This window comes from Scyliorhinus torazame, chromosome 2, assembly GCF_047496885.1.
Source record: "Scyliorhinus torazame isolate Kashiwa2021f chromosome 2, sScyTor2.1, whole genome shotgun sequence".
NCBI classification, from domain to species: domain Eukaryota; kingdom Metazoa; phylum Chordata; class Chondrichthyes; order Carcharhiniformes; family Scyliorhinidae; genus Scyliorhinus; species Scyliorhinus torazame.
Genome location: NC_092708.1, coordinates 253,452,805 through 253,478,462, shown reverse-complemented (window position 1 = coordinate 253,478,462; position 25,658 = coordinate 253,452,805). Strand labels below are relative to the sequence as shown.

Below are 25,658 nucleotides of genomic sequence, written 5' to 3'. Positions count from 1 at the left end.
GGAGAGAGAGCGAGGCGGGGAGTGGGGAGAGAGAGCGAGGCGGGGAGTGGGGAGAGAGAGCGAGGCGGGGAGTGGGGAGAGAGAGCGAGGCGGGGAGTGGGGAGAGAGAGCGAGGCGGGGAGTGGGGAGAGAGAGCGAGGCGGGGAGTGGGGAGAGAGAGCGAGGCGGGGAGTGGGGAGAGAGAGCGAGGCGGGGAGTGGGGAGAGAGAGCGAGGCGGGGAGTGGGGAGAGAGAGCGAGGCGGGGAGTGGGGAGAGAGAGCGAGGCGGGGAGTGGGGAGAGAGAGCGAGGCGGGGAGTGGGGAGAGAGAGCGAGGCGGGGAGTGGGGAGAGAGAGCGAGGCGGGGAGTGGGGAGAGAGAGCGAGGCGGGGAGTGGGGAGAGAGAGCGAGGCGGGGAGTGGGGAGAGAGAGCGAGGCGGGGAGTGGGGAGAGAGAGCGAGGCGGGGAGTGGGGAGAGAGAGCGAGGCGGGGAGTGGGGAGAGAGAGCGAGGCGGGGAGTGGGGAGAGAGAGCGAGGCGGGGAGTGGGGAGAGAGAGCGAGGCGGGGAGTGGGGAGAGAGAGCGAGGCGGGGAGTGGGGAGAGAGAGCGAGGCGGGGAGTGGGGAGAGAGAGCGAGGCGGGGAGTGGGGAGAGAGAGCGAGGCGGGGAGTGGGGAGAGAGAGCGAGGCGGGGAGTGGGGAGAGAGAGCGAGGCGGGGAGTGGGGAGAGCGAGCGAGGCGGGGAGAGCGAGCGAGGCGGGGAGTGGGGAGAGCGAGGCGGGGAGTGGAGCGAGGCGGGGAGGGAGGGCGAGAGCGAGGGGGGGGCGAGAGAGCCAGGCGGGGAGGGGGGGAGAGGACCAGGCGGGGAGGGGGGCAGAGGGAGGGGGAGAGAGAGTGAGGCGGGGGGGGGGGGAAGAGAGCGAAGCGGGGGGGGGGGGAAGAGAGCGAGGCGGTGAGGGGAGGTGAGAGCGGGGCGGGGATGGGGGGAGAGAGGGCGAGGGGGGGGGAGAGAGCGAGGCGGTGAGGGGGGGAGAGAGCGAGGCGGTGAGGAGAGGTGAGAGTGGGGCGGGGATGGGGGGAGAGAGGGAGGCGGGGGGGGGGGCGAGAGCGAGGGGGGGGGAGAGAGCGAGGCGGGGGGGAAGAGAGCGAGGCGGTGAGGGGGGGAGAGAGCGAGGCGGTGAGGGGAGGAGAGAGCGGGGCGGGGATGGGGGGAGAGAGGGAGGCGGGGGGGGGAGAGAGCGAGGGGGGGGGAGAGAGCGAGGGGGGGGGAGAGAGCGAGGGGGGGGGAGAGAGCGAGGGGGGGGGAGAGAGCGAGGGGGGGGGAGAGAGCGAGGGGGGGGGGAGAGAGCGGCGGGGGGGAGAGAGCGAGGCGGGGGGGAGAGAGCGAGGCGGGGGGGAGAGAGCGAGGCGGGGGGGAGAGAGCGAGGCGGGGGGGAGGGCGAGGCCGAGGGGGGGGGGGAGAGAGAGCGAGGCGGGGGGGAGGGCGAGGCGGGGGGGGGGGAGGAGGGCGAGGCGGGGGGGGGGGGGGAGAGCGAAGCGGGGGGGGCAGAGCGAGGCGGGGAGGTGGTGGAGAGAGCGAGAGGGGAGGGGAGAGCGAGGGGGGCAAAGAGCGAGGGGAGAGAGGGGATGAGAGTGAGGTGCGGAGGCGGGGAGAGCGCGAGGGGGGGGAGAGCGCGAGGGGGGGAGAGCGCGAGGGGGGGAGAGCGCGAGGGGGGAGAGCGCGAGGGGGGGAGAGCGCGAGGGGGGGAGAGCGCGAGGGGGGGGGGAGAGAGCGAGCGGGGGAGTTAGCGAGGCGGGGAGAGAGAGCGAGGTGGGGAGGGGGGAGAGAGAGCAAGGTGGAGAGGGCGGGGAGGGGGGTGAGAGCGAGGCGGGGAGGGGGAGAGAGGGGCGAGGGGGGGAGAGGGGCAGAGGGGGCGAGAGCGAAGCGGGGAGGTGGGGCGAGAGCGAGGGGGGGAGGGAGAGAGCGAGGCCAGGAGGTGGGGCGAGAGCGAGGGGGGGGAGAGCGAGGGGGGGAGAGGGGCAGAGGGGGCGAGAGCGAGGGGGGGAGGGAGACAGCGAGGCCGGGAGGTGGGGCGAGAGCAAGGGGGGGAGAGCGAGGGGGGGGAGAGCGAGGGGGGGAGAGGGGCAGAGGGGGCGAGAGCGAGGGGGGGAGGGAGACAGCGAGGCCGGGAGGTGGGGCGAGAGCAAGGGGGGGAGAGCGAGGGGGGGAGAGAGCGGGAGGGGGAGAGAGCGAGGTGGGGAGGAGGAGGTGGGGAGGAGGAGGTGGGGAGGAGGAGGGGGGGGGGGAGAGCGAGGTGGGGAGGAGGGGGGGGGAGAGCGAGGTGGGGAGGAGGGGGGGGGAGAGCGATGCGGGGAGGGGGGGGGAGTGAGCGAGGCGGGGAGGGGGGGGAGTGAGCGAGGCGGGGAGGGGGGGGAAGAGAGGGAGGCGGGGAGGGGGGGAAGAGAGGGAGGCGGGGAGGGGGGGAGAGAGCGAGGCGGGGAGGAGGGGAGAGAGCGAGGCGGGGAGGAGGGGAGAGAGCGAGGCGGGGAGGAGGGGAGAGAGCGAGGCGGGGAGGAGGGGAGAGAGCGAGGCGGGGAGGAGGGGAGAGAGCGAGGCGGCGAGGAGGGGAGAGAGCGAGGCGGCGAGGGGGGGAGAGAGCGAGGCGGGGAGGGGGGGGGAGAGAGCGAGGCGGGGAGGGGGGGAGAGAGCGGGGCGGGGAGGGGGGGGAGAGAGCCGGGCGGGGAGTGGGGAGAGAGCGAGGCGGGGAGTGGAGCGAGGCGGGGAGGGAGGGCGAGAGCAAGGGGGGGAGAGAGCGAGGCGGGGAGGGAGGGCGAGAGCAAGGGGGGTGAGAGAGCCAGGCGGGGAGGGGGGGTGAGAGCCAGGCGGGGAGGGGGGGTGAGAGCCAGGCGGGGAGGGGGGGAGGGAACCAGGCGGGGAGGGGGGAAGAGGGAGGGGGGGAGAGAGTGAGGCCGGGAGGGGGGGAGAGAGCGAGGCGGGGAGGGGGGGAGAGAGCGAGGCGGGGAGGGGGGGAGAGAGCGAGGCGGGGAGGGGGGGAGAGAGCGAGGCGGGGAGGGGGGAGGGAGAGAGCGAGGCGGGGAGGGGAGGGGAGGGGAGGGGAGTGCGAGGCGGGGATGGGGGGAGAGAGCGAGGCGGGGGGGGGGGGGGGAGAGCGAGGTGGGGGGGGGAGAGCGAGGCGGGGGGGCAGAGCGAAGGGGGGAGAGAGCGAGGCAGGGAGAAGGGGGTAGAGAGCGAGGCGGGGAGGAGGGGGTAGAGAGCGAGGCGGCGAGGGGGGGGAGAGAGCGAGGCGGGGGGAGAGAGCGAGGCGGGGAGGGGAGGAGAGAGCGAGGCGGGGAGGGGGGTAAGAGAGCGAGAAGGGGAGGGGGTGAGAGAGAGCGAGGCGGGGAGGGGGTGAGAGAGAGCGAGGCGGGGAGGGGGTGAGAGAGAGCGAGGCGGGGACGGGGTGAGAGAGAGCGAGGCGGGGACGGGGGCGAGAGGGCGGGGACGGGGGCGAGAGAGCGAGGCGGGGAGGGGGGGGAGAGAGCGAGGCGGAGAGGGGGGAGAGAGCGAGGGGGGGGGAAGAGAGCGAGGCGGGGAGGGGGGGAGAGAGCGAGACTTGGAGGGGGTGGCGAGAGCGAGGCGGGGAGGTTGGGTGAGAGCGAGGCGGGGAGGTGGGGCGAGAGCGAGGTGGGGAGGGGGAGAGAGGGAGATAGAGAGGCGGACAGAGGGAGAGAGAGGTAGGTAGAGTGGCGGGGAGGGAGAGACTGGGTGAGGTGGAGGGAGACACGGGGAGGGGAGGGAGACACGGGGGGTGGGTGGGGGGGGGGGGGGGTGGGTGGGGGGAGAGCGAGGCGGGGAAAGAGAGGTGGGGAGTGGGATAGAGAGGCGGGTAGCGAGAGAGGGACGGGGAGGGGAGAAAGAGACGGGGGAGGGAGAGAGAGACGGGGGATGGGGGGAGAGAGGGGGATGGGGGGAGAGAGGGGGAGGGGGGAGAGAGGGGGAGGGGGGAGAGAGGGGGAGGTTGAGAGAGACGAGGGGGGAGAGAAAGAGACGGGGAGGGGGAAAGAGAGAGACGAGGGGAGCGGGAGAGAGTCGGGGAAGGGAGAGAGAGACGGAGGAGGGGATATCCGATATGAGGCGGGATAGGGAAAGGGGGTGTCAAGGGGGGAGGCGGATATGAGGGGGAAGGGAAGTTGGATATGAGGAGGGTGGGGGAAGGGGAGATGAGGGGGGGAAGGGGAGTCGAGGGGGAGAGGGGAAGGGGAGTCGAGGGGGAGGGGGAAGGGGAGACGAGGGTGGTGAGAGGGGAAGGGGAGACGAGGGGGAAGGGGAGACGAGGGGGGTGAGAGGAAGGGGAGACTGAGGGGGAGGGGGGAATGGGGAGACGAGGGGGAAGACGGGAAGGGGAGACTGAGGGGGAGAGGGGAAGGGGAGACGAGGGGGAAGAGGGGAAGGGGAGACTGAGGGGGAGATGGGAAGGGGAGACGAGGGGGAATAGGGGAAGGGGAGACGAGGGGGGAGAGAGGAAGGGGAGACTGAGGGGAAGGGGAGACAAGGGGGGAGAGGGGAAGGGGATACGAGGCGGGCGAGAGGAAGGGGAGACAGAGGGGGAGAGGGGAAGTGGAGGGGAAGGGGGGACGAGGGGGGAGAGGGGAAACTTGCTTCAAGTACTGTTCACCCAAAACCCCTTTGCTCGTGGATTTCACTGGTTTCTGGTCTGGCAATGCCTCAATTAACACACTCATTGTTGTGCTTAAATCCCTCCATTGCCTTGCCCTCACTGAGTTAACTTCTCCAGTTCTCCAACTCTGCGTAATATCTGTACATCTGTAAATCTCTTGCCCCACTGTCGGCCATACCTTCAACCATCTCATCTTTAAGCTCTGAAATTCCCTCTCTAAACCTCCCTCTGCCCATTGAGATACGCCATAAACATTCCTTCTTTTGAAAAGCTTTTGGTCTCTCGTAAGTTCTTTATAATGAAGGATTGGCACCAAATTGTGTCCGATGAAGCACCTTGGGACCTTAAATGTTGTCTGTCTGTCAGTGTGTGTCTGTCTGTCTCTGTCTCTCTCTCCCCCACCCGCCCCCAGCACACAGATGCCTGTGTATTTTTTAACTTTTCTGTTTATATTTCATATTTCCAGCAACGGCAGTATTTTTTATGTTATACGGCAGTATAACATAAAAGCATGTTATGTCTCAAAAGACTTAACTAAAATTCTTATTTTTTGCAGGTTGATAATCGTGTTATTAGAAGACCCCATTAGGCGACTTGGTTTGAAATGCCTGGAGCTCCAACTTTGCTTCTTGTTGTCCTTCCTTCCTGACGAGTAATGTGTGGACCAAATCAGGACATCAGCAAAACTGATAGACCATGTCCCGGCCACAGGCCCTAGCAGTGACAGCAGCCACATTGCTGGGCACGGCTGTGGGCTGCCTGTACTTGTGGAAGGCCTTTAAAAGACCCAAATGGAAGAAGCCTCTTGCCAGACAGAATGGAGAGACTGTGCAACGAGGAGAGAGCACCACACCTAGTGACAAAGAGCAGTCTGGTCAACCGGACAGCGCAGCTGATTTTGTCAATCCCAGTCCACTGGTGGGGAAGCTGCTGCAGGCCGATACCTTCATTGTGGAGTCAGAGGCTGAGTGGGAACGAGCCTGGCCACTGCTGAAGGCAGAATTGGAACATTACCCACTCATAGGAATTGACTGTGAGTGGGTGAGTGTCGCTTGTAACCTCAGTCAATTTCTTATGCTCTGTGGGGGACGGAAAACAAATTAGTTGCAATTGTTACCAGTGCGGAAGGTGGCAGAATTGAGGAATTATATACCCAGCTCCCTCATACTGTCACTCAGTAACCCCTCCCCCAGCATCCTGTGTTGCTGATTGTATCTCTATTGATGTTAATCCCGCTCCCTCACACTGTCCCTCAGTAACCCCTGTCCAGCACCCTGTATACACAATCTCTACTGATGTTAAAGCAGTTTCTAACTTGGAGGTTAGAGTGCTGCCCACTAATAAGCTGAATAGCTGTTTATGGTGAGTTCCCCTGAATGCCTCCAAAGATATTGTGTAAATCCACTAGAAATGCACAGCAAAGCAGGCAAATTTAAACTGTTTGAGAAAAGGGAACTTTCTAACTTTCATGGAATATCCATGTAACTGTTGGAATGATCAAAAATATTTGTTTTGATTCCGTCCTCGTAATCTGTTGCCTGGGCACTGATTCCATCCCTCTTCATGGCCAGTATCTGAGGCTGAGCTATTTGTAACTTTGGCATCCTATTTGAACCTTAGTTGACCATTTATAAAAAATATTCATATCGTACAGCACAAAACAGACCATTTGGTCTATGCTGGCATGCTTCACACTAGCTTCCCCCCCATTTTACTTCATTTAACCTCTATTCCTTTTTTCTACTATGTGTTAACATAGGTTCCCATCAAGGCATCTATGCTATTTGCTGCAACTATGTCACGTGCCAAATCCCCTGCTTTCTCCACAGTTTTCCATGTTGCGATTTCCCAATCTTGGAAGGCCCCAGGATGAAGTGAAATTGTCTCTTGCCAACAAGGAAATGCTCAACTGCGTCAACCCAATCTATGGCCTTTCATCTGCCAGCCTCCAACAACCAAAGCATCCTTGAGCTGGCATTTATTAAATGCTAAATGTTGTAGGGTGGATAATCAGGGCAGTATCTCAGGCACTGCCTCCAGGACCAGGGCACTGCACTGACATTCACTATGATTTGAGTGCGCAGCTAGAAAATATTTTTTAAAAGTTGTGCTCATCCCTTATTTTCAGAAACCCGCACCCACTCCTTTGCAACCTGTAGGCTCCAATATTCCGATGCTGCCTTGGTCATCCTCTCACATATCACCCTCCCTTCAGTTGATTCAAAGCACTGCTTCCCATAGCCTAGCTTATATGAAGTCTGGTTCACTCATTGACCCTGTGCTCACTGACCTACATTAGATCCCGGTCTACCACCGCCTTGATTTAAAAGACAATTCTTATACTGTTGTTTAAATCCATTCATGGCCCCACCCATCCCTATCTCTGTCATCTCCTGTTCAGCAGCTCTCTGCAATCTCTGTGCTCTCCCAACTCTGGCCTCTTGCACATCATTGATTTTTTGTGCTCCACTATTGGTAGAGTCTGCCTCATCCTTGAGCGGTGGAATTCTCTCCCTGAACCTATTCGCCTTTCTCTGTTTCCCTGATTAGATGAGTACCTTGAACAGAAACAAAGTGCAGGGATATGGGGAAAAGGCAGGGGAATGGCACTAAATTACATTGCTCGTTTGGAGAGCTGGTGCTGACACGATGGGCCAAATGGCCTCGTGCGCCGTAACAATCCTGTGTTCAGTGCACCCCTTAAAACCTACCTGAGTGATAAGGCTTTTATCTTGTGACTTAGTTTCAAATGTTGTTTGAGAAAGTGCCATTTCGCCATTGAAGGCAATACAAGTTATTGTGATGAACGTTAAGGTATCTCATACTCCAGAAAGAGTTGATGAGCTGGCTGTCTTTAGCTGATTAGTTTTTTGAAACTGTATTTTCTTCCTTGGAAGTTTGAAACTTTCAGCTTAACCCTGGCAGCAATTACATTTTCTTCTTCTTCCTGTCTTGAAATTATTTTCCAGATTTCTATAACGGGAAAGCCAAACCCCGTGTCTCTCCTTCAGCTTGCCTCTTACAGTGGCCTATGCCTTCTCGTCCGCATGGCACAGTTGACCAAGGATGGTCGGTTGTTGCCGAAGACTTTACTCGACCTGCTGGGGAATGGTAGTGTCCTGAAAGTTGGTGTTGATGCCTTTGAAGATGGCAGCAAGTTGTTCCGAAATTACTGCATTACAGTCAGGGGCTGCTTGGATGTGAGATACTTGGTCATGCGCCAGAGGTTTGTATTGGTTTGAACTATGAGAAAGATGCCAAAGACTAGGCTTATATTCGGTTGTGTGTGTAAGATTAAGGGATGCTGTAATTAAGGTGTTGATGGGGTTTTTGGTGTTAGGCTTGCCTGGTCAGATCTCAACAATGGCTAAGAAACTGAACCAGACGCATAACGTTTTACATTTTAAGACTGTGCAGAAAAGATAGATTTGTTCCACGAGTGGTAATATAAGAAATTGGGTGTTATTTTATAAACAACACTTTATTATAAAGAGAATAATATTTAAACTTACAAATTTCCATGAAATCTATGAAATTTCACAGTTCAAACATTAACAGATTATGTATAGTTTCTTAACTTTAAGACACAAGGTCCCATTAAACAACACTTGGGCATTAAAATACAGCTCTTGTTCCACTTACACATTCAGTGAAGGCAGTACTTTCACTTAGGAAGCAATCTTTCTTCTGTTCGGACATCTATTTCAGAATTTTTTTTCAAAGCTTTCTTTGTGGCTGTTTCCATGACCTGTTCCATGGCTGCTTACATCTTTAAGCAAGCAGGCTTCATGACCTGACTGGCTGCTCTCCACTTCCTTCTGCTTCCAGGTTTTCTGGCCTGTCTCCTTGGCTGTCCATCTGCTTCTGTCTTTGTTTGCAAAATAATTTCTTTCCCTCGCTCTAAGCTCCGCCCAGCCCTTCAAACAAAGCTTCTCCCCAGAGGTAGTCAAACTTGAATCTCTTCTCGTTATTTGGCTGATAGTCCAGAGCTAGGCCATTGGTATGCAACTACCTTCCATTGATGGGCCTTTAAGTCATCAGACTCTGTTAATGGAATAATTCTGGTCATGCAGGAATGTCCCAAAAGACAGTGGGTCTGTGGTGAATCACATAATGCATTCCCTAATGAGTTTATGTCTGAATGGGAGCATGTGACTCAGCCAAGTATGGGCATGTCCTTTTGAGTTTGGGTTAACAGCATTTTCCTTCAATCTGTTTAAACCTTTAAATTGTCCGCTTCATTTTTGGACCCCATTTCTGAACCCACGTTTCTAATATCTCCCTACCATGATAATGGAGACAAATTATTTCTTTGGTGGGAGAGTCCAGAGCAAGGGGGTCAGGAAATACCTTTTCACACAAAAATGATAGAAAGCTGGAACTGTCCCCAAAAAGGCTTTTGACGCTGGGGGTTAGTTGAAATTTTAAAGCTGAAATTGATAGATTTTTGTAGATAAGGAACCAAGACAGCAAGATGGAGTTGAGATATAGATCAACCATTGCCTCAAAGAACAATACAGCACAGGAACAGGCCCTTTGGCCCTCCAAGCCTGTACCGGTAATGATACCAACCGTTGCCAAAATCCTAAAGAATAAAGAACAAAACAGCACAGGACAGACTCGAGACACTGAATATTTTCCAATTGTTTTCTGTAGAATTGTAGGCTTTTTACTACCTCTTTCTGAGGTTATTTACGTTCCAACTTTTAGAATCATTGGTTTTATTTAGATTAAAAAACAAGTTTTGCAGAGGACATACTTGCAATCTTAGTCAGTAATGCAATGCTAAAATAAATGGGAGGTTAACTCTCCGTTGATGTGCTGCTGTTTGGTGTCTGTTCCTGGTACGTCCCTTCCTTTCACTTGAAACTTATTTTTAAAATCTGTTTCACTGCTGGCAAAATTCTCTGTAGGTAATTTTCCCTTCTAGCGAGTGCAAAAGCAGCTTGCTAATTGCTGACAAATGTTACTATACTTGCACATGGTGATTGACTTTCATAAAATCAATAGAAATAGTAGCGTGAGTAGGCTATTTGGCCCCTTGAACGTGTTCTGCCATTCAGTAAGATAGCTGGGAGGGCTGGCTGGTGGAAAAGGGTTGGAAGGTTCTGTGGGCAAGGAGGGGGTTGGGAGTTCCAGTGGGCAGGCGGTCCGGCGGACAGGAGGGGGCTGTGGAGGCCCGGCAGGTAGGAGGAGGGTCGGGAGGTCCAGCGGGAAGAAGGGGGATGTGAGGTCTGGCAGGAGGGGGCTCAGGAGGTCCAGTGGGTGGGAGGGGGTCGAGAGATCCAGCAGGTAGGAGGGGGCTCAGGAGGTCCAATAGGTGGGAGGGGGTCGAGAGATCCGACTGGTCGGAGGAGGCGTGGGTGGGTGGGGGCACACGAGATCCGGCAGGTGGGAGGAGGGTCGGGAGGTCCAGTGAGTGAAGAGCTGGGATAGTAGTGATGAGCAAAGCAGCAGGATGTGTTTTAAGAATATACTGAGCATGTATTAAAATGCACTTTAAATAGCGAATATCTTTATGAGGGTGATATTCCTCTCAGTAGTTCGAGTTTTTGCTCCAGTTTTGTGGGAAACTTTGTGAGCCTCACCCATGTGTTTCTTGCTCCGTGCTCCAAGTGGTGGCAAATTCCATAGTCTAACCATTCTCTGAGTAAAGAGTTTTTTTTCCTGAATTGCTCATCAGTGACTGTTTATATTTTTGGTCTCTAGTTTTGGTCTCCCCCACAAGGGGAAACTTCTGCTCTACGTCCTAACCTATTGAGCCTTTCATAATTTTAAAAACCTCTATTGGGCCACTCCATAGCCCAGTGTTTTTCAAACTTTTTTCCCGGGGATCCATTTTTACCAACCTCCCAACCGTCGGGACCCATGCCGGCTTGCCGACACGCCCCATGTCGGCTGACCGGCGCGACTCATGCCGGCTGACTGTCGCGACCCACCATTTTTGCTTACCTTTAATGCAACATGTAAGCCTGCTTGGTCCTCACGATCTCACTTGTTTTGTCATTCAATGTTACATTTCTGTATGGATTGTTCATCAGAGGTCCTGGAGCTCACACCAGCACTTTGCTTTGTCCAATTGTGGACTCTCCTGAACAGCTGACAGCACCACTGCTTTGGATTCTCCTGAGCTCCTCTCTCCAGCAGGTTTAGTTGTGAGATCCTAGCCCGTTTGTGTCTCCGGCCCTCTCTTCGTTATTGCAAAACGATCCAGTCCTGTTGCTTGTTTGCTGCTGACAAAATGGAGGAATCGCAATCACGCCCAGAGCACGTGACACAGTGTTCAGGGCGTGAGACCTGTTCCCTGCCGTCGCTTCAGGCAGGAAGACTGCATTGAATTAAAAAAAAATCTTCTCCTGGGTCAGCGCACTGATGAGCAGGCACGCATGCGCAGTGCGCCCGCATTGTGAAAGCCAGTCGCAGCTGGCATTTTTAAAAGTCGGCTGCTGCGGCCGTTGCGCATTCATTCCTGCGATTGGGAACGCCACGATGGACCCCGACTTTGAAAATGTCTCTTTTGAAATTATCTTTGTCTCCCTGGGCAAGTCATGTTCAATGTTTAGAGAATGAGTCATCAGCCTAATTTTCATCCTCCCTGTGTCCTTGTCAGTGGTCCATTTGACACTTATCCCTCTCATTTGTGCGTTGATTTGCCCTTCCTGCCCCAACGTTACCCTTGGTGCAATTGCTCAGCAGATGGCAAATTTCAGACTGGTCGTGGCATTGGGTTTGTTTTGGTCACGACGACTATTGGAGTTCAAGTGCTTGATACAACTTCACACTGCATGCTTTATTGAAGTCCAACAAATCAAAATAATTGTGTGAAATATTTATGGTCAGCACCTACAGGTTATTATGCTCCTTGGACAGTGGACTGAATTATTTAACGTGGGATTTATTGTGAACATAAATTCGTAATATTAATGCAACAGCAACATACCCTTTGCCAATGGGAAATCTCCAGTCAGGTTTTTATTGTTGAGATAAAATCTAAATTACGCAATGAATAGGGAATCATTTGATTCATATATTATTGTAAGATATACAGAAAGGTTGTTTTACAGCTAGATTGTGACTTGTAGGTCTTCACTGAACGTCTAACCCAATAGTTAATTACTTCCGTTGGCAATCACTACTTCAGCTATGGCTTTTTCATCTTGAGTCAGAAGGTCATGAGTCGAACCCAGCACCTGGAGGACATAATCCAGGCTGATGGTTGAGTGCAGTCCTGAGGGAGAGTCTTTAGGATGGGATGCAATGCTGTGGTGCTGGCTGACCCCTCAGGGTGGGTGTAAAAGGTCCCATGGCACTAATTTGAACAATAGGAGAGTTAGCTCCAGTGTACTCACCCCAACATTTATCCCTCAACCAACGTCATTATTAACATTTAAAATCAAAGAACCGTACTGCAGATGCTGGAAATCTGAAATAAAAACAGAAAATGCTGGAAAAACTCCAGTGGTCTGGCAGCATCTGTGGGTAGAGAAACAGAGTTAATGTTTCGGGTGAGGCTGCCAGACTTGTTGAGATTTTCCAGCATTTTCTGTTTGATTTCATTATCATCACATTGTGTTCAGTGTTGTTTGTCGGTCTTGCTGTGTGCAAATTGACTGTGTGCAAGAGTGACTGCACCTCAAAAACACTTATTTGACTGCAAATGGCTTTGGGATGTCTGATGATCATGGGAGGTGCAATATGATTGCAAATCTATCCTTTGTGTCAACAATCCAATCAATATCTTCCTTGGAGGAGACTTTCAAGAATGTTAAACATGGTGTAAACAGATCAAGGTCTTTATCAGTTATTCTTCAAACGGTGGACTGCTGATTTCATATGTACCATTTGTGGGTAGCCTGATCATAGCTTCCTTCGACACTGTAGGAATTCTATTTGGTCAGTCTGCATTGACCTCTCCTCGCGTCACTCCATCGTCCACTACACCCTCTCCCCGTAACCTAACCTGCACATCCTGGACACTTAAGGGGAAATTTTAGCTTGACCAATCCACCTAAACAGCACATTTTTGGACTGTGGGAGGAAACCGGAGCACACACAGAAAACTCACGCAGACATGGGGAGAACTTACAAACTCCACACGGTCACCCAAGGCTGGAATTGAACCTGGGTCCCTAGCACTGTGTGGCAGAAGCGCTAACCACTGTGCCACCCACTAAGCTGTCAAGTGAAAAAATACTACATGACTAATATTGTTGTTGTTTCGGGCAGCAAGGTGGTGCAGTGGTTAGCACTGCTGCCTCACGGCGCCGAGGTCCCAGGTTCGATCCCGGCTCTGGGTCGCTGTCCGTGTGGAGTTTGCACATTCTCCCCGTGTTTGCGTGGGTCTCGCCCCCACAACCCAAAGATGTGCAGGATATGTGGATTGACCACGCTAAATTGCCCCTTAATTGGAAAAATGAATTAGGTACTCTAAATCTATTAAAAAAAATATTGTTATTTGATTTGTTCTGGGATGTGGATGTCACAGGGAATGGTGTCATTATTGCCACAACTAGTTGCCCTGAGTACATTGAGATTCAGCCATGTTGTATGGGACTGTTGGCAGATTTAGGCCAGATCATGTAAGGACAAGGGCTGGTTCCTTTCCTGAAGGACATTAATGAGCCAGTTGGATCTTTAATGACAAGTTGATAGCTTTCATGATGATTTTGGTCAGTTTGTTGCTAGCCCCAACTTTCTCTCAGCCTACTTTTCTGATTTTGCCTCTGAAAACAGCCTTGGGATGTTTTTCTACATTAAAAGCAAACTATATGTGCAAGTGTTTGTCCATCAATTGGTGACTTATTGAATTCTTCAATCATACAATTTGCCACGGTGGAATTTGAATAATTGACATTTGGGCTGCGACTTCAGCTAAACTTGGCCTGTGGAGTAAACATCTGTTTAACATCACCAATTTGTTTTTATAAAGTGTCTGCTCCCAAAGTAGTCAAAGGTGCATTATCAGACTGAATTTGACACTGAGCCACACAAGGAGATGTTAGTACAGGTGAGCAAATGCTTAGTCAAAGAGGTTAACTATTAAGGGGCACCACATTGTCCCAGTTTACCAAAACCACCAGCATCCCCTCCAGCTTCCCACTGACCATCACGAACCTGCCCCCAACCCCCCTTCTGCAAATCTGCCATTGTTCCCCACCTCAAACGCCATCCGCTTATTTACCAGCACTATCCCCGTTCTCTTCCCCCCCCCCCCCCCCCCCCAATATCATCATGTCCAGTCCCGACAGAAATACCTGCCCCACCCATCTTTTCCTCAGCCTTGTCTGATCCCCTATCTTTAAATGCATCTCTTGTTAAAAAAAAAAAGCCACATCCGCCTGCAGACTCCTCAGGTGCTCGAACACACGTGACCGTTTGACTGACCATTCAGTCCCCTCACGCTCCATGTGACCAACCTGGGGCCCCCTCCCCTGCTGATTAACCATATCCCTTTTTGGGCCAGCCCCCGTCCCGTGTCACATGTGCCTCAGGCCCCCATCGGATGTCCACTCTCATCACTCCCTTTCTGCTGCGCCACAACAACCACACCCTTGTCAGCAGTCCCCCCTCCCGCAAGCAAAACAACAACCCCCATCCCCCTCCCCAGCACCAACCACATGACCACCCCCCACTTCACTCCCGTTAACTAGCCCACCCAGCTAATTTGGAGGCAGTTTCGTCTGCACTTCGGGTTGGGGCAGGGTCAAGGGAAATGCCGGTTCACGGGGATCAATAGATTTGAGCCAGGGAAGTGGGATGGAAATTTTTGGAGATGGGAGGAGAAAGGAATTAGGGCACTAAAAGATTGATTTTTGGGAGTCGATTTGCAGGATTGAAGGACCTGGGAGCGAAGTATGGGCTGGAGCAGGGGGAAATATTTAGATACATGCAGGTTTGTGACTTTGACAAGAAAGAGATACAGACCTTCCTGGTAGAGTCGGGCTCCACATTGCTGGAGGAGGTGCTGACGACAGGGGAACTGGAGATGGGGGTAGTATCAACGGTCTACGGGGCTGTTTTGGACGAGGAGAAGGCACTGCTGGAAGAGATCAAGGCAAAGTGGGAGGAAGAGTTGGGAGAGGGTATGGAGGAGGGGTTCTGGTGTGAGGTGTTCCGGAGAGTGAACGCCTCCACCTCGTGCATGAGGTTGGGGCTGATACAGCTGAGGGTGGTATATAAAGCACACCACACAAGGGCAAGGATGAGCCGGCTCTTTGAGTTGGTAGAAGATGTGTGTGTTGGGTGGTGTTGCAAACCATGTTCATATGTTTTGGTCCTGTCCAAAGCTGGAGGATTACAGGAAGGAAGTTTTTAGGGTAATCTCTAAAGTGGTGCACGTGAAACTGGACCCGGGCCCTCGGGAGGCCATATTTGGCGTGTCAGACCAGCTGGGTTTGGAAATGGGTGCGGAGGCGGATGTTGTAGCCTTCGGCTCTGTGGGTGATTTCTGATTCTTTTTTGTTATTAGTTTATGTTAATATGCGGGCTGCTGTTTGGGGGTTTGTTGTTGATATGGGGATTGACATTGCATTCGTTACTGATTATTGTTTATTGTTGGTGGGTGTAAATTTGGGAGAAAATGTGAAAAAGGAGGAGAATAAAAATATTTAAAAAAAACAAACTAGCCCACCCATCTAGCCTGGCATTCCCCGCCCAAGATTTTGAAGCCTGCTACCCCCTACTGATCCCCCCCCCCCCCCACCCCCCCCCCCCCCCCCCGCTCGCATTATCCCACAAAACCAAGAAACAGAAAAGATGCACTTACTCTCGACACTCCCCAAGCATCCCGCCACCAAGCCCAACAAACATCTCCAGATCTTCCACCTTCAGCCGCTTTTGGGTCTCCCGCATCACCCCCACCTCGGTCAACAATGAGGCGAGCTGCGCCTCGTGCTCCCCCACCGTCTCCTCCACTTTCTGAATCACCTGGCTCTGGGACTCCAGCCTCTGCTCCGCACAGTCAATACCCACTTTAAACGGCTCTACCACCTTGGCCAGGTCCTCATGGGCTTCCCTCCTCTGCTGGCTGAACTACTCATTTAAAAAGTCCACAAGTTGCTCCGTTGACCACTGGGCGAGCGGGCAGGACAGGCCCTTTACCCTCCTCCATCTTGACCTGTGGCGCATCACAAAGATTCTCCTGCTTTACCAGCTCTCTTCTTCTTGACTCACTTCTGGTCTGTGAATCCATCCACCAGCCACACCAGTGGAGTCTCACTTTCTCCTATCACTCCTACACCTTTTTTCATCCAAACTTCTACCCTACGAATGGTGAAAAGGTCCAAAAATCCGCTTTGAGCTGGAGCTGCCAAATGTGAGACCACTCACTCCATGGCTGCCACCGGATGTCCATCTAGTATTTTCTGTGTCTGTTTGTGTTTTAAACACCTTTTGTAAACCATCCAGAGTTATGTCTTCAACACCCAGGAAACTATCAGCCATCAGAAAGCACTATTTTACAAGTCACTCCCTATTACACTGTCAGAGTATCAACATCCGGCAAAAGAGCCCCCAATTCTGTTCGGATCCCAGATGAGAACCCAACCATTTGCAGCTTATCACCCCGAGGAAAGGTGACTGCAGCACTGGAATGATAACACTGACCAACAGATATCTTTTATGTTAAAACAAAGTTTAATTTAAACACAGAATTAACCAGATCAACAACAAAGAAATATTTTACAGATAACAGTTCTTCACACAAAGAAGGAACTCTGACTTACTTCATAAATCCCCATTTCATAAATCCCCAGGGGCTGGTTTAGCACAGTGGGCTAAACAGCTGGCTTGTAATGCAGAACAAGGCCAGCAGCGCGGGTTCAATTCCCGGACCGGCCTCCCCGAACAGGCGCTGGAATGTGGCGACTAGGGGCTTTTCACAGTAACTTCATTGAAGCCTAATTGTGACAGTAAGTGATTATTATTATTAAATCTGCCACTAAATATTCCAATTAAGCAAATCGACCTAGTTCAAATACCACTTACAAATAAAGTAATCAGGTTTTACTTGCTTTTCTCTGTGCTGAGACCTTGGAGACAACCTTTCGGTAGCAAAACTGAAAGACACACCTTGTCAGACTAAAATCCTATAGCAAACTGCAATTACAGACTGACTTGACTTCTCTTAATTACATCATTTGTACTGTCGAAATCTCGACTCTGAGTAACATGAGCAGGACTATCAGATTATTAGTTTATTTTTTTACTTGTGCACCAGATGAGTGTGCAGCAACTCTGCAAATCACCAGTAATTACAACATATTTATACACTTGGGTAAACAAGTTCCATAGATTCCCGTGTAATGGTTCCTCTTTAATATGATTTTGCAGAGTTCGCTATGTGTTTCACTTTCCCTCTTAATATCGTTATTCTCATCTGATTAGCTTATTGTCTGATTTTGGTTATCACGTCTCCATTGTGGTTAAACCTGAAGCTAAGAATACAGATGGCCTCAGTTGCTGCAGGATTATTTTTGCAGTGTGTGGTTTCAACTACCGATGGTTTGTGAAGTAAGCTTTAACCCTAAGTTAACCAGATATAATGTCCCAGCAAACTCTGCAATCTATAGTTGTTCTTTTCTATATTTCCACAGTATCTAAAGCATAGGTTAACTACATCCCAGGCACCTCCAACCCAAAACAATATTCCATTTGCCAGATATCTGTAAACATGCAAATGCTTCTCAAATCTATCAGCAGACCCCCCCCCCCTCCCCCCTTACAAAATCAAGGATTATCTCACTTTTATGACACCTTAATCACAGCTTTGGCAGACAAACAGAAGGCAGCCATTAATTTCTCCAGTTCCCTCTAGACCGGTAAGTTTATAAAAAAAAAAAAAAAGTATAATTGTTATTAAACGAGGAAAGTATTTCCCTCGGTTTACTTCCCTTTTCATAGAAGACAAAACAGAAGTTACAACAGCTGCATATTTAGAACACAATCATTTTTTTTCCTGTCATATACATAATTATAACTCATTTTTGGAAAAAGAAATCTGTAAATTTTGCAAGTACAGGTTGTCTTTTTGGGTTTCAAAATTATTTGAATAAAAGCTACTGGGCAGAAATTGCTAGGAACTTAAGAACCATTCCTGAGTACAGTGAACTGAATGATACTGATACACCTGGGACATGTGGTACATGTTACATACTCGGGCGGCACAATCTAAATGCATCTCTCAGAGTTGAGCTCTGGACAGAAAGATTACGTTGTGACCCAGGATGTTGGAAGAAGCTGAAGATTTCAAGTGGACGAATGAATGAAGACATTAAAAGATGCCAAAGACAACTCAATAGATAAATTTAATCGAAGTACTTCTCTTTAAATTTTGCGCACTTGTGAGCAAGACCATTCTTAGCGACTGAAGAGTGAAAAATGGTAGAAAAATATTCAAGTAGGTTTTTCACAGTAACTTCATTTGAAGCCTTGTGACAATAAGCGATTTTCATTTCAAGTAAATGTTGTTTGCTTTGTTGCATAATCATTAGGCGGTTATAGTTTTGCTGTAAAATAGCAATTATGTCACAGCTTGACACCCTGAAAATACCTATTGCAGAGCCACCTAAAATAAGTCAAGAGGCCCTGCAGATATTTGCAAAGAGCTTTCAATTAAATAATGTGCTCCTATGTGTGGGATTTATAAATGACATTGGAGTGAATAGGGTTTGCTTTGTTGAAATCCAATATAATGAGAGTGAATTAGGTCAAGTTTAGAGTCCATTGGAATTTAACTCCCTATGAGCGAAAGGGGAAAGTGTTCCTGATGGAGTCCTGATGGGATGGCTGATATCTGAACTATTACAGTTTCAATATAATTGACATGGTATGATGTATCGGAATTTTGAACAGTGGGGTTAGAATTATTTAACTTTCCTTTCTCTAGATTCCATTTCAAGTGTTTGAATGTGTTGTTTCTTTAGATTTCACCTCTGCATTTCTTACTGTACTTTATTAAAGGATACGTGTTGCTGTGCTATAATCTTCTGTGGAGAGTTTTCTTGCCATTGTTTGGTGTATGTTACATTTAAGCATTTTTTATGGCTTCTTGCATTTAGCCCTGGTTACCTTTTTGTTTTTATAGCAGGAAGTGTAATTTTACCTGCGCCCTCAGCCTGAAGTCCTTGGCTCAAGACATCTTGCATTTTACCCTCGACAAGTCCCTCCACCTGCGATGTAGCAATTGGGAGGCAGAAGAACTCACAAATGAGCAGGTACTCTTGTTAAGAGAGTGTCCATCAATTTATTTTGAATATTGTAAGCATATTATTCCGTATTTTCTTTTGAGAGATGAAGTCACTTCCTTCACATTCCATTTCCTTTGTGTTTTTGGAATGGGACTCAGTAGTGATTCCCAATCACTTCCATCTCCATAAAACATCACCTGTCATTGCCCCTGCATTAGCTCATTTATTGCTTATAACCACATCCATGCTTTTGCCATCTCCAGACTTGACTATTCAAATGCCCTCCTGACTGGCCACCTTTCTTCCTCTATAATTTTAAGCTCAACAATAAATCTGCCTGTATCCTAATTCATACTTGTCCATGCGGCAGCCTTGTCCTCACTGATCTACATTTATTCTCCTTCCAGCAATGGCTTGTGTTACAACCCCTTCAAAGCCTTGTCCCTCACTATCTCCGTAATCTCCTCCCAGCGTTACAAACCTTAGAGAATTCTGCCTTTCTCCAACTCTGGCCTCCCTCACGTCCCCAATTTCCCCTTTGCGCGCGTCCCCAACCTCCCGACTTTGACAACTGTGTTCTCAGCTGCCCAAGTCCTAAACTCTGGAATTGCCTTCCTAAACCTCTTTACCTCTCAACCCCTTTTTCTTCACCTGAGAGACTCCTTAAAGCTCTTCTTATCACATGTTCTAATGTTTCATCCAGCTGCCAAACATTTCATCTAAAATGCTAAAGGCACTATAAAAATATAAGTAGCTACTTTGTTCAGGGTCAGTATTAGTATTGGTTTAGCACACTGGGCTAAATCGCTGGCTTTGAAAGCAGACTAAGGCAGGCCAGCAGCACGGTTCAATTCCCGGACCAGCCTCCCCGAACAGGCGCCGGAATGTGGCGACGATGGGCTTTTCACAATTCCCGTACCAGCCTCCCCGAACAGGCGCCGGAATGTGGCGACTATGGGCTTTTCACAGTAACTTCATTTGAAGTCTACTTGTGACAATAAGCGATTTTCATTTCATTTTCATTCACATGAAACTTAAATAAAAAACGCAAGAATACGCAAAATCGCTTAAAACTTTGTGAATTGAGGAGCTTTAAACAGCGGCAAACATGGTGGGACAGATAGGAAGAGGTACAAATAGGTATCAGGGGAAAAAAAACCCTTGCAAGGGATATCAATATCAACACAAAACACAATTATAATTATATTAGGAAATAAAGTGTAGAGTCGAGAAAAAAGTTGAGTAATATGGGCCCCTTAAAAACTGAAATTGTGGACTTCCGGTTGCGGCTATGCGGAGCTAAGCCGCACGATTCGGCAGCTCCCGCTACCACGGACTTTCGGGCTCGTTAGAGGAGCCCCAACGGAACTTTTCTTTGATGCAACCCGTGGGGAAGGGAAGAGAGAGGTCCCCCTCCAACTTCTATGAAACGGACCAGAAGTGTAACGGCCAAAGGAGCGGCACTGGAGCAACGGGAGAAGCGAGGGAAAGAAAACAAAATGGCGGCGGCCAGGGACAAAGGGGAGCTGCAGGAGTTCATCAAGCGCTGCTTCGAGGAGCAGCGCGAGGAGATGTTGGCACCTATGCTTTCGGCAATTGAAGGACTCGGGATCACCCAGAAGGCCCACGAAGTTAAAATCCAGGAGGTACAGAAAAGAGTCAGTCAAAATGAGGACGAGCTCGTGGGCCTGGCGGTGAGAGTGGAGCAGAACGAGGCGCTACACAAGAGGTGGGCGGGAAGACTCGAAGACCTGGAGAACAGGTCGAGGAGAAAGAATCTGCGAATCCTGGGTCTCCCTGAGGGAATGGAGGGGGCCGATGCCGGGGCATACGTGAGCACGATGCTCTCGGCAATGTATGCATGAAGGCCCCTTCGAGGCCGCTGGAGTTGGACGGGGCACATCGGGTGCTGGCGAAGAAGCCCCAGGCAAATGAGCCCACCAAGGGCGATGGTGGTGAGGTTCCACCGGTTCTCGGACAGAGAGTGGGTCCTGAGATGGGCCAAGAAGGAGCGGAGCAGTAAGTGGGCCAATGCAGAGATCCGAATATACCCGGACTAGAGCACGGAGGTTGCAAAGCGGAGAGCGGGTTTCAACCGGGCCAAAGCGGCGTTGTACCGGAAAGAAGTGAAATTCGGAATGCTGCAGCCAGCGCGACTGTGGGTCACATACAAGGGCCAACACTATTACTTCGAAACGCCTGAAGAGGCGTGGACCTTTGTACAAGCCGAAAAGTTGGACTCTAACTGAGGGTGGGGGGGATGTTTGAGGTTTGATATGTGATGGTTGTTGTAGATAGGGGGTCACTCACGCGCAGGAAATGTTACATGGGCTGGGGGAGAGAGACAAGGCCGCGACAGGAGCTGTGCCAGAGGGGGCTTTGGAATGCGCGGGGGTTTTTTCTGTGCGCGGGAAGAAAGGCGGGAAGGGGAACAAAGGAATGCATATTGATTGGGAGAGTCCCACACAGGGAGGGAGGTCAATGGGACGGCGGGGGAAGCCGGGGTCAGCAGGCGTCAACTGACTTACGGGAGTGACATGGGGGGAGCAAAAAAGCTAGACATGGGTCTAGCGGGGGGAGGGGGAGTTGGGAGAGGGTTGCTGCTGCACTGGCCGAAAGGGAATGGGACACCGAAGAGGTGGTCGGGACGGGGGTCCCCCGTCTGGGGGACTGGAGGGTGAGGGAGGCGTGGACACGGGACTGGCCCAGAAAAGGAGATGGCGAGTCGGCGGGGCGTGGGGGGGGTGAGAGCCCCTCCAATCCGGCTGATAACGTGGAATGTGAGGGGCCTGATTGTGCCGGTGAAGAGGGCTCGAGTGTTCGTGCACTTAAAGGGACTGAAGGTGGACGTGGACATGGGGGGGGGGGGGGGAGCAAAAAAGCTGGACATGGGTCTAGGGAGGGGGGGGGGGGGCGGGGGGGGGGGGGGGGCTGGTGAGAGCACCTCCAATCCGGCTGGTAACGTGGAATGTGAGGGGCCTGAATGGGCTGCTGAAGAGGGCTTGGGTGTTCGTGCACTTAAAGGGACTGAAGGCGGACGTGGCCATGCTCCAAGAGATACACCTGAAGGTGGCGGACCAGATCAGGTTAAGAAAGGGATGGGTAGGACAGGTATTCCACTCGGGACTGGACGCGAAGAATAGAGGGGTGGCAATATTGGTGGGAAAGCGGGTGTCATTTGAGGCCAAGACTATTGTAGCGGACAATGGAGGGCGATATGTAATGGTGAGCGGTAGGCTGCAAGGGACGTGGGTGGTGTTGGTAAACGTATACGCCCCGAACTGGGATGATGCAGGATTCATGAAGCGCATGTTGGGGAGCATTCCGGACCAGGAGATAGGAGGCCTGATAATGGGAGGGGACTTCAATACAGTGTTGGATCCAGCACTGGACCGCTCCAAATCAAGGACTGGAAAGAGGCCTGCGGCGGCCAAGGTACTTAGGGGGTTTATGGATCAGATGGGGGGAGTGGACCCATGGCGGTTTGCAAGGCCGCAGGCCAGGGAATTTTCTTTCTTCTCCCATATACACAAAGCCTACTCCCGGATAGATTTCTTTGTTTTGGGTAGGGCGCTCATCCCGAGGGTGGAGGGGACGGAGTATTCGGCCGTAGCCGTTTCGGACCATGCCCCGCACTGGGTGGAACTGGAGCTGGGAGAGCAGAGGGACCAACGCCCGTTGTGGCGGCTGGATGTGGGACTGCTGGCGGACGAGGTGGTGTGTGGGAAGGTGAGGGGGTGTATCGAAAGGTACTTGGAGGCCAACGACAACGGGGAGGTGCGGGTGGAGGTGGTATGGGAGGCGTTGAAGGCGGTGATCAGGGGAGAGCTAATCTCTATTAGGGCTCATAGGGAGAAGACAGAGGGTATGGAAAGGGAGAGGTTAGTGGGGGAGATTTTGAGAGTGGACAGGAGATACTCAGAGGTCCCGGAGGAAAGATTACTTGGGGAAAGACGACGGCTCCAGACGGAGTTTGACCTGTTGACCACAGGGAAGGCGGAGGCACAGTGGAGGAAAGCGCAGGGGGCGACCTGCGAGTATGGGGAAAAGGCCAGTTGGATGCTGGCACACCAGCTCCATAAGAGGATGGCAGCGAGGGAAATAGGGGGAGTCAAAGATGGAAGGGGAGCCACGGTTCGGAGTTCGACGAAAATAAACGAGGTATTTAAGGCCTTTTATGAAGAGCTGTACAGATCCCAGCCCCCAGCGGGGGAAGAGGGGATGAGACGATTCCTAGATCAACTGAGATTCCCGAGGGTGGAGGAGCAAGAAGTGGCTGGTTTGGGGGCACCAATTGGGTTGGAGGAGCTGAGCAAGGGTTTGGGGAGCATGCAGGTGGGGAAGGCCCCGGGACCGGACGGATTCCCGGTGGAGTTCTACAGGAAGTACGTAGACCTGTTGGCCCCGCTACTGGTCAGGACCTTTAATGAGGCAAGAGAGGAGGGGACCCTGCCCCCGACAATGTCGGAAGCGACCATTTCCTTGATCTTAAAGCGGGACAAGGACCCACTGCAATGTGGATCGTACAGGCCGATCTCGCTCCTCAATGTGGATGCAAAGTTGCTGGCAAAAGTGCTGGCCACGAGGATCAAGGACTGTGTCCCGGGGGTAATCCACGAGGACCAGACGGGATTTGTAAAGGGCAGGCAACTAATCACTAATGTGCGGCGGCTCTTAAACGTGATAATGATGCCATCGGAGGGGGGAGAGGCGGAGATAGTGGCAGCTATGGACGCGGAGAAGGCCTTTGACCGAGTTGAGTGGGAGTACCTCTGGGAAGTGCTGCGTAGGTTTGGGTTCGGGGGAGGGTTTATCAGTTGGGTTAAGCTCCTTTACAGAGTCCCGATGGCGAGTGTAGTGACGAACCGGCGGAGGTCGGATTACTTTCAACTGTACCGAGGGACGAGGCAGGGGTGCCCCCTGTCCCCCCTGTTGTTCGCATTGGCGATCGAACCATTGGCCATGTCATTGAGGGAGCCTAATAAATGGAGGGGGGTGGTCCGAGGGGGAGAAGAGCATCGAGTGTCGCTATATGCGGATGACCTGTTGCTGTATGTGGCGGATCCAATGGAGGGGATGGTGGAGGTCATGCAGACTCTGAGGGAGTTTGGGGAGTTTTCGGGCTATAAGCTCAATGTAGGGAAGAGTGAGCTCTTTGTATTGCAGGCAGGGGACCAAGATAAGGGATAGGGGACCTACTGCGGAGGGGAGCTTTCGGTATCTGGGGATCCAGATAGCCAGGAGTTGGGGGACCCTACACAAACTGAATCTGACTAGGTTGGTGGAGCAAATGGAGGAGGATTTCAAAAGATGGGACATGGTACCGCTCTCGCTGGCGGGTAGAGTGCAGTCAGTCAAAATGGTGGTCCTTCCGAGGTTTCTGTTTGTGTTTCAGTGCATTCCCATCGTGATCACTAAGGCCTTTTTTAAGAGAGTAGGCAGGGGTATTATGGGGTTTATGTGGGCGAATAAGACCCCGAGAGTAAGGAGAGGGTTCCTGGAACGCAGTAGGGACCGAGGAGGGTTGGCGCTGCCAAACCTGGGGAACTACTACTGGGCAGCAAATGTGGCGATGATCCGTAAGTGGGTTATGGAGGAAGAGTGGGCGGCATGGAAGAGGATGGAGATGGCGTCCTGTAAAGGAACGAGCCTGGGGGCGTTGGTGACGGCACCGTTGCTGCTCTCGCCGACAAAGTATACCACGAGCCCGGTGGTGGCGGCAACGCTAAGGATCTGGGGCCAGTGGAGACGGCACCGGGGTGCAATGGGAGCAGCGGTGTGGTCCCCGATCAGGGGTAACCACCAGTTTGTCCCGGGGAAGATGGACGGGGGGTTCCAGAGCTGGCATCGGGCGGGGATTGGAAGAATGGGGGACCTGTTCATCGGGACGTTTGCGAGCCTAGGGGCACTGGAGGAGAAGTTCGAGTTACCTCCGGGTAATGCCTTTAGATATATGCAGGTGCGGGCTTTTGTGAGGTGACAGGTGAGGGAATTCCCATTGCTCCCGGCACAAGAAGTTCAAGATAGGGTGATCTCGGGTGTATGGGTCGGGGAGGGCAAGGTGTCGGAAATACACCAGGAGTTGAAAGAAGAGGGGGAAGCGCTGGCAGAAGAGTTGAAGGGTAAATGGGAGGAGGAGCTGGGGGAGGAGATCGAGGAAGGTCTGTGGGCTGATGCCCTAGGTAGGGTTAATTCCTCCTCCTCGTGTGCCAGGCTCAGCCTGATACAATTTAAGGTGGTCCACAGAGCGCACTTGACGGGGGCGAGGTTGAGTAGGTTCTTTGGGGTAGAGGACAGATGTGGAAGGTGCTCAGGGAGCCCGGCGAACTATGTCCATATGTTTTGGTCATGCCCGGCATTGGAGGGGTTCTGGAGAGGAGTGGCAGGAGCAATATCTCAGGTGGTGAAAGTCCGGGTCAAGCCAAGCTGGGGACTAGCAATATTTGGAGTCGTGGACGAACCGGGAGTGCAGGAGGCAAAAGAGGCTGGCATTCTGGCCTTTGCGTCCCTAGTAGCCCGGCGAAGGATCTTGCTAATGTGGAAGGAGGCGAAGCCCCCCAGCCTGGAGGCCTGGATAAATGATATGGCTGGGTTCATAAAGTTGGAGAGGATTAAGTTCGCCTTGAGAGGGTCTGCGCAGGGGTTATACAGGCGGTGGCAACCGTTCCTAGACTATCTTGCGGAGCGTTAGAGGAAGGTCGATCAGCAGCATTGTGTTAAAAAACTTTAATAAATATATATTTTTTATAAAAACTGAAATTGTAATATAAGTGAAAATAAGGAAATGGCAAACTTGTTAAATAATTACTTTGAGTCAGCATTTATAGTGGAAGAGATC

The 25,658-nt window shown here is 52.3% G+C and overlaps 1 protein-coding gene across 3 annotated transcripts in view; it reads left to right on the top strand.

The window, feature by feature from the left end:
* Positions 1-25,658, top strand: part of exd2 (exonuclease 3'-5' domain containing 2) — a 45,011-nt gene that overhangs the window by 2,907 nt on the left and 16,446 nt on the right. The window contains exons 2-4 of one of the 3 annotated variants that reach the window (XM_072486152.1): positions 5,191-5,675; positions 7,604-7,860; positions 18,721-18,847. In XM_072486152.1, the coding sequence (XP_072342253.1) occupies positions 5,331-5,675; positions 7,604-7,860; positions 18,721-18,847 (729 nt within the window). In that variant the 5' untranslated portion in view covers positions 5,191-5,330. Of the gene's footprint in view, positions 1-5,190; positions 5,676-5,698; positions 5,997-7,603; positions 7,861-18,717; positions 18,848-25,658 lie in introns of those variants that run through there. The other 2 variants (XM_072486151.1, XM_072486153.1) reach the window with 2 other exon arrangements.